The sequence below is a fragment of the Lithobates pipiens genome, unplaced genomic scaffold, assembly GCF_037356315.1.
Source record: "Lithobates pipiens isolate NorthernLeopardFrog02 unplaced genomic scaffold, aLitPip1_a1.2 Scaffold_1, whole genome shotgun sequence".
Taxonomy (NCBI): Eukaryota; Metazoa; Chordata; class Amphibia; order Anura; family Ranidae; genus Lithobates; species Lithobates pipiens.
In genome coordinates this window covers 170,346,738-170,363,406 of record NW_027507685.1, presented here as the reverse complement: position 1 = coordinate 170,363,406, position 16,669 = coordinate 170,346,738, and the positions used below count along the sequence as shown (strand labels likewise).

The window sequence follows — 16,669 nt, the reverse complement described above, 5'->3', positions numbered from 1 at the left end:
GGCGATCGGGGGGGGGGATCGGGGGGGGTTTGTGTGCCTGTGTGTACCTACATGTCAGTGTAGTGTTGGTGCACACTTACTTTTACTGTTCTCCTCGTAGTCCGGTCAAAAAGACCGCCCCGAGGAGAATGACATCACTTCCTCCTTCCTGTGTAAACAATACACAGGGGAGGAAGCTTCTCATTGGCCAGGAGCGATCCAGAGGGGGTGGCCGAAAACCAACGGCCATCCCCTCATCACGGAGCGCTCCTGGACCGAATCGGACCGCCGTAACCAGCGGGAGGGGGTCCGATCGGACCCCCCACCCGCTGGAAGGCAATCACGTGGATGTACGTGATTATGCCTGCCTGTGCCATTGTGCTGACGTACAATGGCAATACGGCGGTCCTCAAGTGGTTAAGAGCTATGGGCGGAAGTGACGTTTTGACGTTGCTTCCGCCCTGCAGTCTCATGGAGACGGGTGGGGGCCATCTTCCCCTCACTCGTCTCCATGTTAGCCCAGGGAACAGACGCGACCGCCTCTGCTGCTGTCGTCAGTTCCGGTAAGCGGCGGAGTACACCGGATTGCATCGGGAGGAGGGGGAGGGACCCTCTCCCACCACCGATTAAAAAGTGATCTCGTGGCGAATCCGCCGCAGAGACCACTATTATCTTGTACCGGACTGCTGGTCGAACACGGGGATACCGGGGTTATGGCAGCTAGCTGCTGCCATAATGATATCTGTCCCCAAGTAGGGATGTACATTGGCGTGCGGCGGTCTGGAAGTGGTTAACTGACAATTGAGCGGTCATGCGGCGCTGTACCCAAATAAAATTGGGTCCTTTTTTTTTCCCCCACATATAGAGCTTTCTTTTGGCATTTGATCACCTCTGCATATAAACAAAAAAAAGACCGATAGTTTTAAGAAAAAAAATATTTTGTACTTTCTACACATCCAATAAAAAAAAAAGATTGAAAAAAATCAATTTTTTTATTTTATTTTTTATAAATTTAGACCAATATATATATTCTGCTACATATTTTTGGTAAAAAAAAATTCAAATAAGCATATATTGATTCGTTTGCGCAAAAGTTCTAGTGTCTACAAACTATGTGGGATATTTTTTTATTTTTTTTTACTAGTAATGGCAGCGATCATTTGACATATAGCGGGGCTGTGATAATGCGGCAGACATTCTGACACTAACTGACACTTTTTGATCAGAGAATTTTGTTTCTCATGGTCTTATAGTCCTTCAGGTGTCTTTTGGTAAACTCCAGGCGAGGCTGTCATGTCTTTTACTAAGGAGTGACTTCTGTCTGGCCACTCAACCATACAGGCCTGATTGGTGGAGTGCTGCAGAGATGGTTGTTTTTCTGGAAGGTTCTCCTCCTTCCACAGAGAAACACTGGAACTCTGTTAGAGTGACCATCGGGTTCTTGGTCACTTTCCCGACTAAGGCCCTTCTCCCCCGATCGTTCAGTTTGGGCGGTCGGCCCCCTCTAGGAAGAGTCCTGGTGGTTCCAAACTTCTTCCATTTACAGATGATGGAGGCCACTGTGCTCATTGGGACCTTCAATGCTGCAGATGTTTTTCTGTACCCTTCCCCAGATCTGGGCCTGGATATAATCCTGTCTCGGAAGGGGGTAAAACCTTTCCGGAGCTCATGTGGTTAAAACTGAAGCGTTTAATGTGGAGAGTTACTAATGTCATATCATTTCACTTTCAGTATCTGCTGCATTACCTGGTTTCGGTAAAGAACTGGATGAATCGGCACAGCTGGGAGCGCAACCCCATTGCTACAGCTTCCTGGTCTCTTCTCAGAGACAGCTACCATGGAGACATTTGTCTGCGCTACGAGGCCCAGCATATCGCTGTAGCGGTAATATACTTCGCTCTGCAGTGCTACGGAGTGGAAGTCCAAGGGAACGACAGTGCAGAGAACCAATGGTGGAAGGTAGGTACCTGTGCCGACTGGTCACTTTTATAATTGCAGGTTGCTGTTTACTGGTGCAGTGTCACAGTGTATTGGTATGGTAGGCAGACACACTTGTTGAATGAGAAGGAAGAAATGTTAAAGCGGATCTGCACTGCATCTGAGCACCATAAACGCTAATTCATTTTTAACATTCAAAGCAAACTCCCCCATCCATCCATGTCTTCATGCTTTATTTTGTTGAGAAACAACCCCATTACATTTCTCGGCCGTGGCCATCTTGATTAAGGGCAGATGATTCATGAAGCATTTACTTCCTGGAATCCCTCTGCCTGTCACCCAAGCCACACAGTTGGGTGATATTGGCCCTTCATATTCAACAGTTGAATGTTGTTGTAAAACCGCCCATTTCGGTGTTGAACGTGAGAAACCCAGTGGAAGGCCTTTTTCTTTCTCTGTTCCTGCAAATGTGAAAGCCATCAATGACATGTTCATGGAGCCTAATATCAACCCAAAAGTATTGCTACATATTGGGGAATAATCACGTGAGAGAGTTGGTCCCATTATCCACAACAACTTGTAAATGAGAAAGCTTGGGGCAAAGCGGATCCCAAAACCTTCGACTTTTGAGACAGAAACAGGCCTTCCACTGGGTTTCTCACTTTCAACACCGAAATTGGCCAGTTTTAAAATGGACAACCCAACCTTATAACTGTTGCATATGAAGGGCCACCGTCACCCAACGTTTGTGACATTTCATCATGGACCTTCTTTGCACCTTTCCCTTGGAGTAACAGGAAATTGATTATGGCCCTAGGCTCTGCCACATTGACTTTTTCTGGAGGTGCTGCCATGTTCATTTTGGACATGAAAATGATAAGTTAAAATTATAGGTAGTTGATTTTTGCACCATTGAATATAGACAAATTTGCCAATACACCCTGCAATTTTACAGCTTTCTCCCTCAAATTTTTTCTGGGTAAGGCGCAATACTTATCAGCACCCCCTTGTATTCTGACAGCGGGGATTCCTCTGCTCTCGGAATACATTGATGTCAGAAACCATGAAATCAGGCTGAGACAGAAGTACAGTTAAATCACACTTGTTTAAAAATAAAAGTAAATAGAACAAATGTAGTCAAAACATAGCCAAAGTTCAGTAACCGGAACGGATAGTCAGCCAAGCCAGAAGTCGGAGATCAATGTAGTGGAACAGCAAGCAGGATCTGGAGCCAGAAGGGATGTCAGCAAAGCCAGTCTTTAACAGGATCGCAGGAGATCGCCTTGGTCAACATCACAGAGACTAAGGCAGAGATCCTCTTGACTAAGTAGGCAGGACTGATGAGCAGGATATCATCAACAGCTGAGTAACTGTGGAGAGATAGGAGCTGGCAATTAGCCGACAGCTGAGCGGCCAGCTCAGAGAAGGAAGGGTTGAGCCCAGACCTGACAACTGACCAACACTTCAGCTGATGATTGAAATGACAACTTGTCAGTAACCATGAATCAGACCGAGACAGAAGTACAATTAAATCACACTTGTTTATTAAATAAAAAGGTAAATAGAAAAAGCATAGTCAAAGCATAGCCAGAGTTCAGTAACTGGATCAAGTAGTCAGCCAGGCCAGAGTTCAATAACCAGATCGGGTAATCAGCCAGGCCAGAAGTCAGGGATCCAAGTAGAGTAACATCAAGCAGGATAAGGAGCCAGAAGGGATGTCAGCAAGCAGCCAGTCTTTAAACAGAACTGCAGGAGATTGTTTCTTGTGATGTGACCAAGGCGAAGGCAGAGGTGAAGTGAGCTGGACAGCTTTAAGTAGGCAGGTCAGACAAGCATGATCAGGAACAGCTGGTAACTGTGGAGAGAAATGAGAGCTGGCAATTAGCCGACAGCTGAGCAGCCAGCCCAGAGAAGGAAGGGCTAAGCCAGCCCTGACAGTACCCCCTCCTCAATGACCCCTCTCCCTCGGAGGGCCACTAGGCTTGAGGGGAAACCGTCTATGGAACTTGCGGAGGAGGACAGGAGCATGTACATCCGAGGATGAAACCCAGGAGCGTTCCTCCGTACCGTACCCCTTCCAATGCACCAGGTACTGTATGCGCCCACGGAACCTACAGGAGTCAACTATGGAGTGTACCTCATACTCTTAATGGTTTTCAACCTGAATAGGGTGAGGGCGTGGCACCGAGGTGGTAAATCGGTTACAGACCAACAGTTTCAATAAGGAGACAAGAAACACATTTGAGATGCGCATACTAGGAGGAAGGTCCAACGCGTAAGCCACTGGGTTAATCCTGCGAATGATACGGAAAGGCCCAATAAACCGAGGTGCAAACTTCAGTGAGGGAACACGAAATCGGAGGTTGCGAGATTACAGCCAGACCCTGTCCCCAACCTGGTAGGAAGGCGCAGGCGTCTGCGGTCAGCATTGAGTCTGTACCTATCATTAGCGTGATGCAAAGCCTCCTGGACTTGTACCCAAGTGGAACGAAGACCACGGAGATGCTCCTCTAATGCAGGAATACTCTGTGGAACAAACAAGACAGGCAACATGGAAGGTTGGAAACCATATTTCGCCATAAATGGAGACAATCAGGAGGCAGCATTCAAGGCACTGTTGTGAGCAAACTCTGCCCATGGTAATAGGTCTGACCAGTTGTTATGGTGGTCAGAAATATAGCCATGTAGGAATTGCTCCAAGGACTGATTGGCTCGCTCTGCAGCCCCATTAGACTGCCAGAACCGGGAGACAAACTGACTGCCCTGTCCGAGACAATCACTTTGGGTAGCCCATGTAAGCGAAAGATCTCCCGAGCAAAAATGGAAGCCAGTTCCTTAGAGGTAGGCAACTTCTTAAGTGCAATACAATGACACATCTTTGAGAACCGGTCAACCACCATAAAGATAACAGTGTTGCCTTGGGAGTTGGGCAACTCCACAATGAAATCCAGGTGAGTCCAGGGCCTCTCTCCATTTGGTATGGGTTGTAGGAGGCCCACTGGAAGGTGTCGTGGAGTCTTACTCTGAGCACACACGGGACAGGCAGCTACGAAGGCAGTAACATCCCTCTGACATCACCCAGACCAACGCAGGGACCATAGCAGTGCAATGCAGAAACAGTCCATTGCCATAGCATGGAGGAGTGCTGCCCGCTATGGGGTGAGAGGGGTAAAGAGCCGCCTCCCGCTGGGGGGAGCAGAGGATTGGTTAAGTAAAATGCTTTCACTCTTTCAATCCAGAGAGAAGACACCCAGTGATGGCGAACCTTGGCACCCCAGATGTTTGGAACTACATTTCCCATGATGCTCAACTACACTGCAGAGCGCATGAGCATCATGGGAAATGTATTTCCAAAACATCTGGGTTACCAAGGTTCATCATCACTGCTCTATAGGGACCAGTCTACCAGCAGGGGGTGGGGGGGGGGGGATTGGCTAAATAAATCTTTTCTTTTCTAGGCCCATCCACCTAAACGAGTAGTTAACCCCATGCAGTGCAGGCACAGCCCCCACTACAGAGGATGGTGTTCGAGTTTCCTGGAGTTGGGCTTTAAGCTGACTGCAAATATTATGCAAATTTCAGTTTAAATACCAGCTCGGTTACTGTGCCATGGCAACTTTTCAAGAGCTATTCTGGGATGTTCTATATAAACTAACAGTGAGATTCTTCTTTTTATTCCAGGAAAGCGCACTCCTAAGTAGGCAAATTCAGCTGTTCTAAAACCATTCAATCCCCCATCCCAGCCCCACTTTTTATTTTACCCATTTTCCTTTCATCGCCTCTTCAAAGCCAGTTTTTAGGTATATGTACCCTACGTAGTGCAGTTGTCTATTTATTATTATTATTATTATTATTATTATTATTATTTTATGACTGGCATAAGTTGTTAATACCAGTCTCCTGTCATCCTCTGCACAGCAGCCCTGTGGCCACTGTAAGAGGAAGGTGCAGTCCTAGGAGAATGTACATGTGCGGGCATGAGGAGAGAGCAGAGTGATGGACTTATTAGCGTATTCCTCCTCCTTTATTATCCTATTAGCTGGTAGAAGGAAGGTAATAATGCCGCTATATTTCTCAGGGCTCGCTCACTTGTGTGGCAAGTACTGCCGCTCCTCTGAAAATCGTTCAATGCTTAACAGGCGGTGAGGAGGGGCTGTATTGCCTCCTCACTGTTTATTTTAAGCCCTTGGACTCCACAGTAATGTGCTGCATTGCAACGATTGCATGTAACTTGCAGGGCAGCCCTATTCACTTGAATAGGTTGCGATTGGTGGGTGGTAGCACCACCAAAAGCAACAGGGGGGTATTTCCTGCCATGGCCGCAAAGCATTGCGACTGCGACATGTGTACCCCCCCAGCCGCTGCAGCATGTATACCTTCCCCCCAGCTACTGTGGCATGTGCACCCCCCCTAGCTACTGTGGTATTTGTATCCTCCCCCAGCCGCTGCGGCATGTGTATTCCCCCATCTGCACCATGTATACCCGCCCCCCCTAGCTGCCGCGGCATGTATACCCTCCTCCCAGCCACTGGGACATGTGTACTTCCCCCCCAGCTGCTGCAGCATGTATACCCTCCCCCCAGCCACTGCGGCATGTGTACCCCTCCCCCCAACTGCTGCAGCATGTATACCCTCCCCCAAGTCGCTAAGGCATGTGGACCCCACTCTAGCCACTACAGCATGTATACCCTCCCCCCAGCCGCTGCAGCATGTATACCCTCTTCCCCAGCTGCTGCAGCATGTGTATCCCCAGCCGCTGTCTGCAGCTAAAAAGGTAACTTACAAACTGCAAAGACTATCTCTGGGGAAAGATAAAAAACCCTCCATTGCAGTGGATCTGCCCATGTACTGTAAGGGTTACAAGGTAGCATTCGGGGGGGGGGGGGGGGGGGTGCTATAAAACTTTGGCTCAACTGTGGCGTTTTACTGCCTCATGTGTCAACAAGCCCTTCAAGAGAACCTCACTTTCCCCAAAATTGTTTTTTATTTTATCCCTAATAATTAGAATAGTAATAAACGAATGAAACAAAATGTCCAGTTCTGGAAATCATTCATCACATTATGGGGTATACCTTAGAAGGTAATCTGATGGCAATACTTCTCCATTTAAGCTCCATGTCCTGTAAGAGATACAAGAAGTCCATGCTGCTACAGCTGATTAGACGCAGCCAAAGCATGTATCCCTAGCTCCTGGAAGAGTCCATCCCCACCATCACTGAGACAGTGATTTGCCAGAGTCAATGATATTCAAGAGATGGAGGACCTTACATTTTCTGGACATTTGGCCTTGCAACGAATCTGGATTGGGCTGGAATGATAGCCTGGGAAATGTTTCCGATACCTTTGATTTTTATTTATTGATTATTGTTATTTATTTTATTTTTTTGCCCTTCCCCCTATTATGGACAGTTTCTCTTGGGAAGAAAGCTGCATACCTCCTTTCTTTTTCTTCTCAATTCTGTTCTTACTTCCCTTAGTTCCGGGGTATCCCCTCAGGCCCCCCATGCTTGCTCTTTCCCTGTATTTAAAAGCTGGAAAATGTTGGGTAGCATCATACTATTGTATATTTTTCCTCCACCCCACGGATCCTAAAAGAATTGAGCTCTGTCATTTCAAAGCCATTCTTTCTAATATTTAGGGATTCATTTAATGACTGGAATGGTACCACTGGATTGACATAAGGCCAATGTGGTGCCCATGTTTAAAAAGGGATCAAAGTCTTTACCAAGTAACTATAGATCTGTTAGTTTAACTTCTATAGTTTGGGAATATACTGGAGAGTTGAATAAAAGATCACATAGGTGAGTTCTTGCTATAGTTGGGAAGATACTGGAGAGTTTAATAAAAGATCACATAGACAAGTTCTTGCTGGAAAAAATATTTTAAGCAACAGACAGCATGGATTCATGAAAGACAGAAGTTGTCAAATAAATCTGATTTCTTTTTATGAGGTGGTAAGTAAAACCTTGGACAGAGGGTTGGCGGTGGACGTGGTATACTAGGATTTTGCAAAAGCGTTCGACACAGTTCCCCACAGTTCCCCACACATAACTCATGTGTAATGTAAAGTCTACAGGTTTGGAAATATCAGTTTGTAAATGGATAGAAAACTGGCTAAAAGACCAATTCAGAGAGTCGTGGTTAATGATTCTTACTCTGAATGGTCTAAGGTTATCAGTGGTGTACCCCAAGGTTCAGTGCTGGGACCCTTACTTTTTAATATCTTTATAAATGATATAGGACCTGGGATTAAAAGTAGCATTTCTGTCTTGACACCAAGCTATGCAGTGGAGTAACGTCCATACATGATGTCTCCAATTTTTACAAGATGAGCTCAGTTGGGCAACTAAGTGGCAGATGAGGTTTAATGTTGATAAATGTAAAGTTATGTACTTGGGGGCTAAGATAATGCATGCATCATACATATTAAGAGGAGAACAACTGGAGAAATCCATAGTGGAGAAGGATCTGGGGGTTTTTGTAGATCATAAGCTCAGTAATAGCATGCAATGCCAAGCTGCGGCTTCCAAAGCGAGCAAAGTCCTTTCTTGTATTAAGAGAGATAATTTTGCCCCTGTACAAATCATTAGTAAGATCTCATCTGGAATATGCAGTTCAGTTTTGGGTACCAGTTCTCAAAAAGGATATCGGGGAACTGGAGAATGTGCAGGGAACTCAGCTATGAGGAAAGATTAGAGAAACTGAATTTAATCTCTCTTAAGAAGAGGAGATTAAGGGTGGATATGATCAACATGTACAAATATATATGGGGACCATATAGTGAACTTGTTGTTGAGTTGTTCACGTTAAGGTCATCACAGAGGACAAGGCAGCACACTTTATGTCTAGAGCAGAGATCTCCAAACTATGGTCCTCCAGCTGTTGTGGAGCTAAACGTCCCATGAGGTATTGTAAAACTGACGTTCACAGACATGACTAGGCATGACAGGAATTATCGTTCCTGAACAACTGGAAGGCCATAGTTTGGAGACCCCTGGTCTAAAGGCAAGGAGATTTCATCTCCAAATACGGAAAGGTTTTTTCATAGTAAGAGCTGTGAACATGTGGAATAGACTCCCTCCATAGGTGGTTCTGGCCAGCTCAGTAGATTGCTTTAAAAAAATACCTGGATACTTTCCTGAATGTAAATAATATAACTGGATATGAATATATATTTATAGGTAAAGTTGATCCAGGGAAAATCCGATTGCCTCTCGGGGGATCAGGAAGGATTTTTTTCCCTGTAAGCAAATCAGATCATGCTTTGCTGGGTTTTTTGCTGCCTTCCTTATATTTTTTTTTTATATTTTTTATTATTATTATTTTGTTTCATAGATGTGGGTGCATTTTTTTATTTTTTTTTATGTTTTATTTTATTTATTTTTTTCATTGTTGCATTTATTCCTTTTTTTTTTTTTTTTTTTATTACAAAAGGTGGACTATGCCTTTTTAACTTGCATATGCCAGACAAGTTCAAAAACATTGGTGCATCTAACACTTTTTTTCCCCTTGACTACAGGTATTTAGTGAGGATATAACAAGAACAACCATCAATGACATCATATCTGAACTAATAAACATTTATACCCTGGATACTGAAATACCTTGACCACAATGTTACCAAGGACTGAAATGAACTACCTGGAGACAAGGGATATATTGGCAGCTTCTTTCAGATAATCCCTGCTATGGCCGGCCTTGGGTACATTAGTTATAACTCAAACCATCTTTTCACAACGCCAACTCCTCCAAAGTAACTTTTCAACTATTGCCTTGTGACTTTTCCTGATTACAAAGTTCAGAATGAGGTTTTATGCTGGAACACTGTTAAATTTGGACTTTACATTCAGAATCATTTGGAGCATTTATTGGGTTGTCAAGCCTAGAGGCCTAGAGATGGGTCATCAGAGCAGATCACAGGACAAGCCTTCCAGGAATCAAAAACTTTATATGTAAACAGTTGGACGATCTCTGCACGTGCCAACACTCCATATGTGCTCTTTGGTCCTGTGGCCCAGCCCGCCTTCCGCAGCCTAGAAACCCCCTCTTGTTCCACGCTGTACTCAAGGAAGGTCTGCACACCGATGATGTCTTCAAAGTACAGTTAACTTTGCCTTGTAAGCTTCTTTGCTTGCTCATTACACTACAGACCTCCAACCTCAGGCCACAAACTATAATGCATTGCGTCATGGGTGAAATGCATTAGTTATGATCTCAGGCAGTAGGTTTGACTTGTGTGTTATATGCTGCTTTGCTTACTCATTAACCACTTTACAGACTGCAGACTGTTGTGGCTTTGAATTGGTTTACTGGGTTATGGCTGGAGCTATCGACCATAGCCCCGGTATTTTTTCTTTTTTTTAGCCGATGGCTGGCTTTTTCATGAGCCGCTGGAACACTTTCAGAAGTGAGGAGGGGGGGCATCTGTCCCTCCAGCCCCCCTCTGCTCGCCGGTGTTTCTCAGGCTTACTATTTTTACAGGCGCACCTGAAAAACCGTGCGGCTGGCTGGTCACAGAGGCGGACAAAGACTAGATAGTCTTTGATCACCTCTATGGCCTTGGAGGACCGGAGCAACATCATGACGTCACTTCTGGTCCAGGGTGGAAGTAAACATTTTTTTTAACCACTTAAGGACAGAGCCTCGTTTTGAGATTTGGTGTTTACAAATTTTTGCTAGAAAATTACTTAGGCCCCCAAACATATTATTTATATTATTTTTTTTCTAACACCCTAGAGAATAAAATGGTGGTCGTTGCAATACTTTCTGTCACACCGTATTTGCGTAGTGGTCCTACAAGCACACTTTTTTTGGAAAAAATCATTTAACATTTTGAAATAAAAATAAGACAATAGTAAAGTTAGCCCAATTATTTATTTTATATTGTGAAAGTAAATTGATACACAGTATTGCACACTTCAAAATTGGTTCCGCTCGTGGAATGGCAACAAACTTTTACCCTTAAAAATCTCCATAGGCAAAGTTTCAAAAATTCTACAGGTTACCAGTTTTGAGTTACAGGGAGGTCTAGGGCTAGAATTATTGCTCTCGCTCTAACGATCGCGGCGATACCTGATGGAATCGTGGTTTGAACACCAATTTCATATGCGTTCATTCTGCGCGTGAGCTCAGTGGAACGGGGCGCTTTAATTGTTTTGGGCTTTTTTTTTTCTCACTTTTTTTTTCTTTTATTTTGACACTGTCCTTTTAAAAAAAGAAATACATTTGGGTCACTTTTATTCCTATTACAAGAAATGTAGACAAAAAAAAAGCATGACAGGTCCTCCTAAATATGAGATCGGAGGTCAAAAAGACCTCAGATCTCATATTTACACAAAAAAAAAAATTATAATTTGAAAAAAAACTTAAAATTCTCCTTTTGAGGGCAGCATTGGGCGGAAGTGACGTTTGATGTCACTAGCAGCGGCTCCTGTAAGTGGTGGAGACCAATGGAGCGCGTGCCCACCATAAAAATTATGTTGTGGCGAGTCTGCCGCTGAGACCACTTTTATCTGAAAGCGGACCGCCGGCTGAAGAAGAGGATACCTGGGTTATGGCAGCTATCTGCTGCCACGACAACGGTATTCCTCTTCAAAGTATGGACGTATAGCATGAGCTGGTCCGGAAATGATTAAAGCAAGAGATCCAAAAAAAAATATATGTATTTTTGATCTTTTGCTTTTTAACCACTAAAGCCCCGGAAGGATTTACCTCCTTCCCGTCCAAAGCACTTTTTGCAATTCGCCACTGCTTTGCTTTAACTGACAATTGCGCGGTCATGCGACGTTCTACCCAAACAAAATTGCCATTCTTTTTTTCCCCACAAATAGAGCTTTCTTTTGGTGGTATTTGATCACCTCTGCAGTTTTTATTTTTTGTGCTATAAACAAAAAAAGAGCGACAAGTTTGAAAAAAAAAAAAGCAATATTTTTTTTTTACATTTTTGCTATAATAAATATCCCCAAATAATATATAAAAAAACTAATTTCTTTCTCAGTTTAGGCCGATACGTATACTTCTACATATTTTTGGTAAAAAAAAGTCACAATAAGCGTTTATTGATTGGTTTGTGCAAAAGTTATAGCGTCTACAAAATGGGGGATAGATTTATGGCATTTTTATTATTCATTTTTTTTTTTTTATTATTAGTAATGGCGGCGATCTGTGATTTTTATCGTGACTGCGACATTATGGTAGACACATCGGACACTTTTGACACTATTTTGGGACCATTGTTATTTATACAACGATCAGTGCTATAAAAATGCACTGATTACTGTGTAAATGACACTGGCATGGAAGAGTTAACCACTAGGAGGCGATCAAGGGGGAAAGTGTGTCCTAGGGAGTGATTCTAATTGTGGGTGGGTGGGTGGGGGGTGGTGGGCTCACCAGGACGTGACAGAGATCACTTCTCCCGATGACAGTGAGCAGTAGATCCCTGTGATGTGGCTAGGCAGAACGGGGGAAATGCCTTGTTTACATAGGCATCTCCTCATTCCGCTGCTCCGTAACATGATCGCGGGCCCCCAGCAGGCAAAGTCCACGGGGCTCGCGGCCACACGCGCCCCCGCCCACAATCCCGCGATTTAAAGGGATCGTACCTGTATGCCCATTTACCCAGCCATGCCATTGTGCCGACATATATCGTCGTGCGCTGGTCGGCATGTGGTTAAGGTAAATGAGAGATTTTGGGGTCTTTTTGACCCGAGATCCCTCCATAAAGAGGACCTGTCCTATTGTAATAGGAATAAAGGTAGTTAAAAAAAGGAAGCCCCCATCCCTCCGTACTTGCACACAGAAGCGAACGCATATGTAAGTCGCACATGTAGACGGTGTTCCCACCACACATGTGAGGTATCGCAGTGAACGTTAGAGCGAGAGCAATAATTCTAGTGCTAGACCTCCTCTATAACTCCAAGGTGGGTGTAGTCTAGACCAGTCCCCCTGCACAAGGAGAGAGAGCAGCAGTGCACTGTCTTTATTACAGGAAGCCTCACACTGGATCACGGCACAGATGTGAAAGAAATACAGAAAGCACGCCGAGATTCAAGAGGAATACACATGACGTTGATATTTAGTCAATGTTGAATGTTCAGCTTTGAATTGGAAAGCTGATTTTAATTGCCATTTATTCTACAACTGACTACGCCCCCCCCCCCCCCCAAATATTCATAGGTCTCTTTCTTGAACTCAGTCAGGGTCTTCTCAACATATCTGCCCCCCCCCCCCCCCCCCAGCTCAGAAATTTAGTTTGCCCATCTGATTGGCTTGATACTTCCCATAATATTTTTTTTTTTTTTTTATTACAACTCGTGAGAATATAGTGGGACCCCCCCCCCCCCAATTCACTGAGCGTTCTTTCTTCCTTCCGTTTAAGGAAGTGAGTGGAATGATCTGGCTCAGTATATAGAGGTAGGGGAGCATCTACAAGGAAGTTGGTGAAATCCTTCCAATGTATGTAACTGAAGTGTAAAGTGAAGTTTGTTCTGCTTTGCAAAGTCCGTTATTGTATCCATGTCCATTTTAAACCGCTGTACGGGTTTTTGCAAATTGTTACTATGACCTGTCCTTATTTGAAATGTGCCATTAAAGCAGTGGACACCATGTTGCTTTTGTGTGAACGTGCCTAAGTTGTCACGGTGTGAATTTTTTACCCCTTTCCTGCAGACCGCCCTCCCGGCCTTGTTAAGGATTCTCAAAGCTAGGTGGCGGGCGTTCGGGTCATGTGATCGCTGTGATTGGCAGTCACCACCGGCCACTGTACGGTGCATGCTCTCGGCCTCTCGCTGCAAAGGCCCATGCGTCAAGAGGTGTCATTTTAATCTCACTATAAATACAGCTGTTCTGTGAAGCCCTCAGAGGTTTGTTGGAGCAGTGCCCATCAATCCTGTCCTCCGGGCCCACCAACAGGCCAGGTTTGCAAGATAACTGAAATACATCACAGGTGATATCATTTCCTGCTCAGTGATTGCACTATTCTAGTCTGCATCTCCCCAAGGTAATACATAAAACCTGGCCTGTTAGTGGGCCCTGAGGACAGGGTTGGTGGCCACTGTGTTAGAGAACCTTAGTGAACAAACAGAATCATGAAGGCCAAGGAACACACAAGACTAGTCAGGGATAAAGTTGTGGGGAAGTTTAAAGCAGGGTTAGGTTATAAAAAAATATCCCAAGCTTTGAACATCTCTCAGAGCACTGAAAATGGAAAGAGTATGGCACAACTGCAAACTTACCAAGATATGGCCGTCCACCTAAACTGACAGGCCGGGCAAGGAGAGCATTAATCAGAGAAGCAGCTTATTGGCTGTCACAGTGGTCAGGAGTGGTCCCCAATATTAGTGGAACCCAAAATCTGTCTTTATAGCTCTCTCATAGTTGGTAAGGTTGAATAAAGACACCAGTCCATCCAGTTCAACCTGAGGGAGTGTCTACCCCTATCCCTGTACATGGCACACTCGCATTGGTCCCTACCCTCAAGGTGCCCACAATCTAAGGTCCCCATTCATATACTAAGGCCAATTTTGGAAAGAAGCCAATTAACCTACCTGTGTGTCTTTGGAGTGTGGGAGGAAACCGGAGTACCTGGAGGAAACCCACACAGGCACAGGGAGAACATGCAAACTCCAGGCAGTTAGTGTCATGGTTGGGGATTTGAACCAGCGACCCTTTTTACTGCTAGGTGAGAGTGCTAACCACTACACCACTGTGCCGCCCTCTCAGCACAGGAAGTTCTGCCACCCATAGACGAATGGGTGTTAAAGCCCACCTTCTTTGCTGATGCACATTTTCATTACCTTAATAAAAACAATCCAATTTTTTTCCTCAGTTGGAGGACGCATTTCTACCATGTCCCACTTCCAGTGATTATTCATAGCAATGTAACTTTCATGCAGCAGGGCGAAAGATGGCACCAGAGGGTCAATCCCTGTGGGACAACGTGTACGTACATCCAAGAACAAAATGACTACTTACTGTGCAGTTGCTGAGATTTATCTAAGTGCATCATCCCTGGGCCAGCATCTTCGTAAAGGAAAAAGCTTCTGACCATGAATGATGCCTAAACAAAAATGGCAATGGCCTCCAAGGAAGAAAGGGAGATAAAGGCATTGCCGGGGGGCAGTAGTCGTAATAAGATTCAATACTACTATGCATAAAGCACAACTATATCCATTTAAAATTGTTTTTTTTTTTTCTTCTTTTTTTGGAACAGAGTGGTAAAAGGTTAGAACCTTTGTCATTTTTTTTTTTTAATGTAGTTGAACCAGAAAACAAAAGTTTCCAGCAGTAGTTTGTTGAGAACCACTGTACTATGGAACCAATATTGTTCTCAAGTTCCCCCACCAAGCCGTGTTTGTAGGTTTTCCTTTATCTTGCACAAGTGCTTTAAATCGGAGTTAGTTTATTTAAGAGAAATTCTCTAAACATGGCCTGTTGGGGGTACTTGAGGACCGGGTTGAGAACCACTGCCATAGTAGATACAAGGTAAAAGAAGAAGGTAGCCAACCTGTTTTGGCAGTCAAATAATCCCATTCATCAGGGCTTTGGCAGTTATCAATGTGACTAATTGGCTTCTGGATATACAAGGGCTGTACCGAAAGTATTTGTATTGCAGGTAAATAATGGTTTCCAAGCAGAAGCAACTTACCTTCATTGAGTTCTTGATGAAGGAGTGGTACAGGCTTTCCGACACCTACAGAAGGCTACAAAATGTTTTACTGAGATGACACCATTGACAAGAGTCACTGTTGACAAGACAATGCTCCTGTCAATATTATAATTTCAAAAACATTCTGTAGCCTTTTGTGGCTGTCGGAAAGCCTGTACCCCTCCTTCATCAAGCACTCAATGACTGCATGAAGCTTTTGCTCGTAATCCATTGAGTTCTTAATGAAGGAGTGATGCAGATTGTCTGACAAGAGTCAACAGTGACAAGACGCTCTTGTCAATGGTGTAATCTCCATAGACAATCTTTAGCCTCCTGTGGATGTCAATGGTGTCATCCTGCACCCCTCCTTCATTAAGAACTCAATGATGGCATGTTACTTCTGCTTGGAATTCATTATTTACCTGCAATGAAAAAGCTGAAGCAGAAATGTTAATATAGGGCAATGGTCTCCAAACTCCGGCCGGGGGACCAGATGTGGCCCCCGTATTCAGCTCTTTGAGCACTTTTCTTCCCACTGATACAAGGCACTATTCCTCCCACTGACACCAACAATAGGGCATAATTCCTGCTACTGACATCAACAATGGGACACTATTTCTCCCATTGACCCCAATAATGGGGCATTTTTCCACTCATTGATACCAGTGATGGGTCACTATTCCTCCCACTGACATGAAGGATGGAGCACTATTCTTTCCACTGAAACCAATGATGAGGCACTTTTCCTTCCACTGATACCAATGATGGGGGATTATTCCTTCCACTGATACCAACTATGGGACCCTATTCTCCCACTGATGCCAATGATGGGCGTTATTCTTTTTTTTTTTCAAATCTTTTATTTATATCAAGGACAAAGACACACGAAATACAACATCCATAAGAAATAGGCACACAGGGCATCATGGTATGCAATGAACTGAGAAAACCCCCGTAACCCATATGAGGTGTGGAAATATCATTAAAGAACATTTAGTCTCTAAGGCGACCCCCAGGCTCACCTGGGGCCCTGAGTTTCACCAAAGTGAGAAAATGTAACAATTTCTATGGGTCTCAACCATGCTGTAGTAGGAGGTATCCTTC

At 44.4% G+C, this 16,669-nt stretch overlaps 1 protein-coding gene across 1 annotated transcript in view; it reads left to right on the top strand.

Annotated features, from left to right (window-relative positions):
* The window catches only part of CCNQ (cyclin Q), a 34,574-nt gene extending 21,029 nt beyond the window's left edge, over nt 1–13,545 (top strand). Inside the window, exons 5-6 of the mRNA XM_077478871.1 lie at nt 1,711–1,938; nt 9,437–13,545. Of these exons, the coding sequence (XP_077334997.1) occupies nt 1,711–1,938; nt 9,437–9,526 (318 nt within the window). The 3' untranslated portion in view covers nt 9,527–13,545. The remainder of the gene's footprint in view (nt 1–1,710; nt 1,939–9,436) is intronic.
* Nucleotides 13,546–16,669: the final 3,124 nt, after the last annotated feature.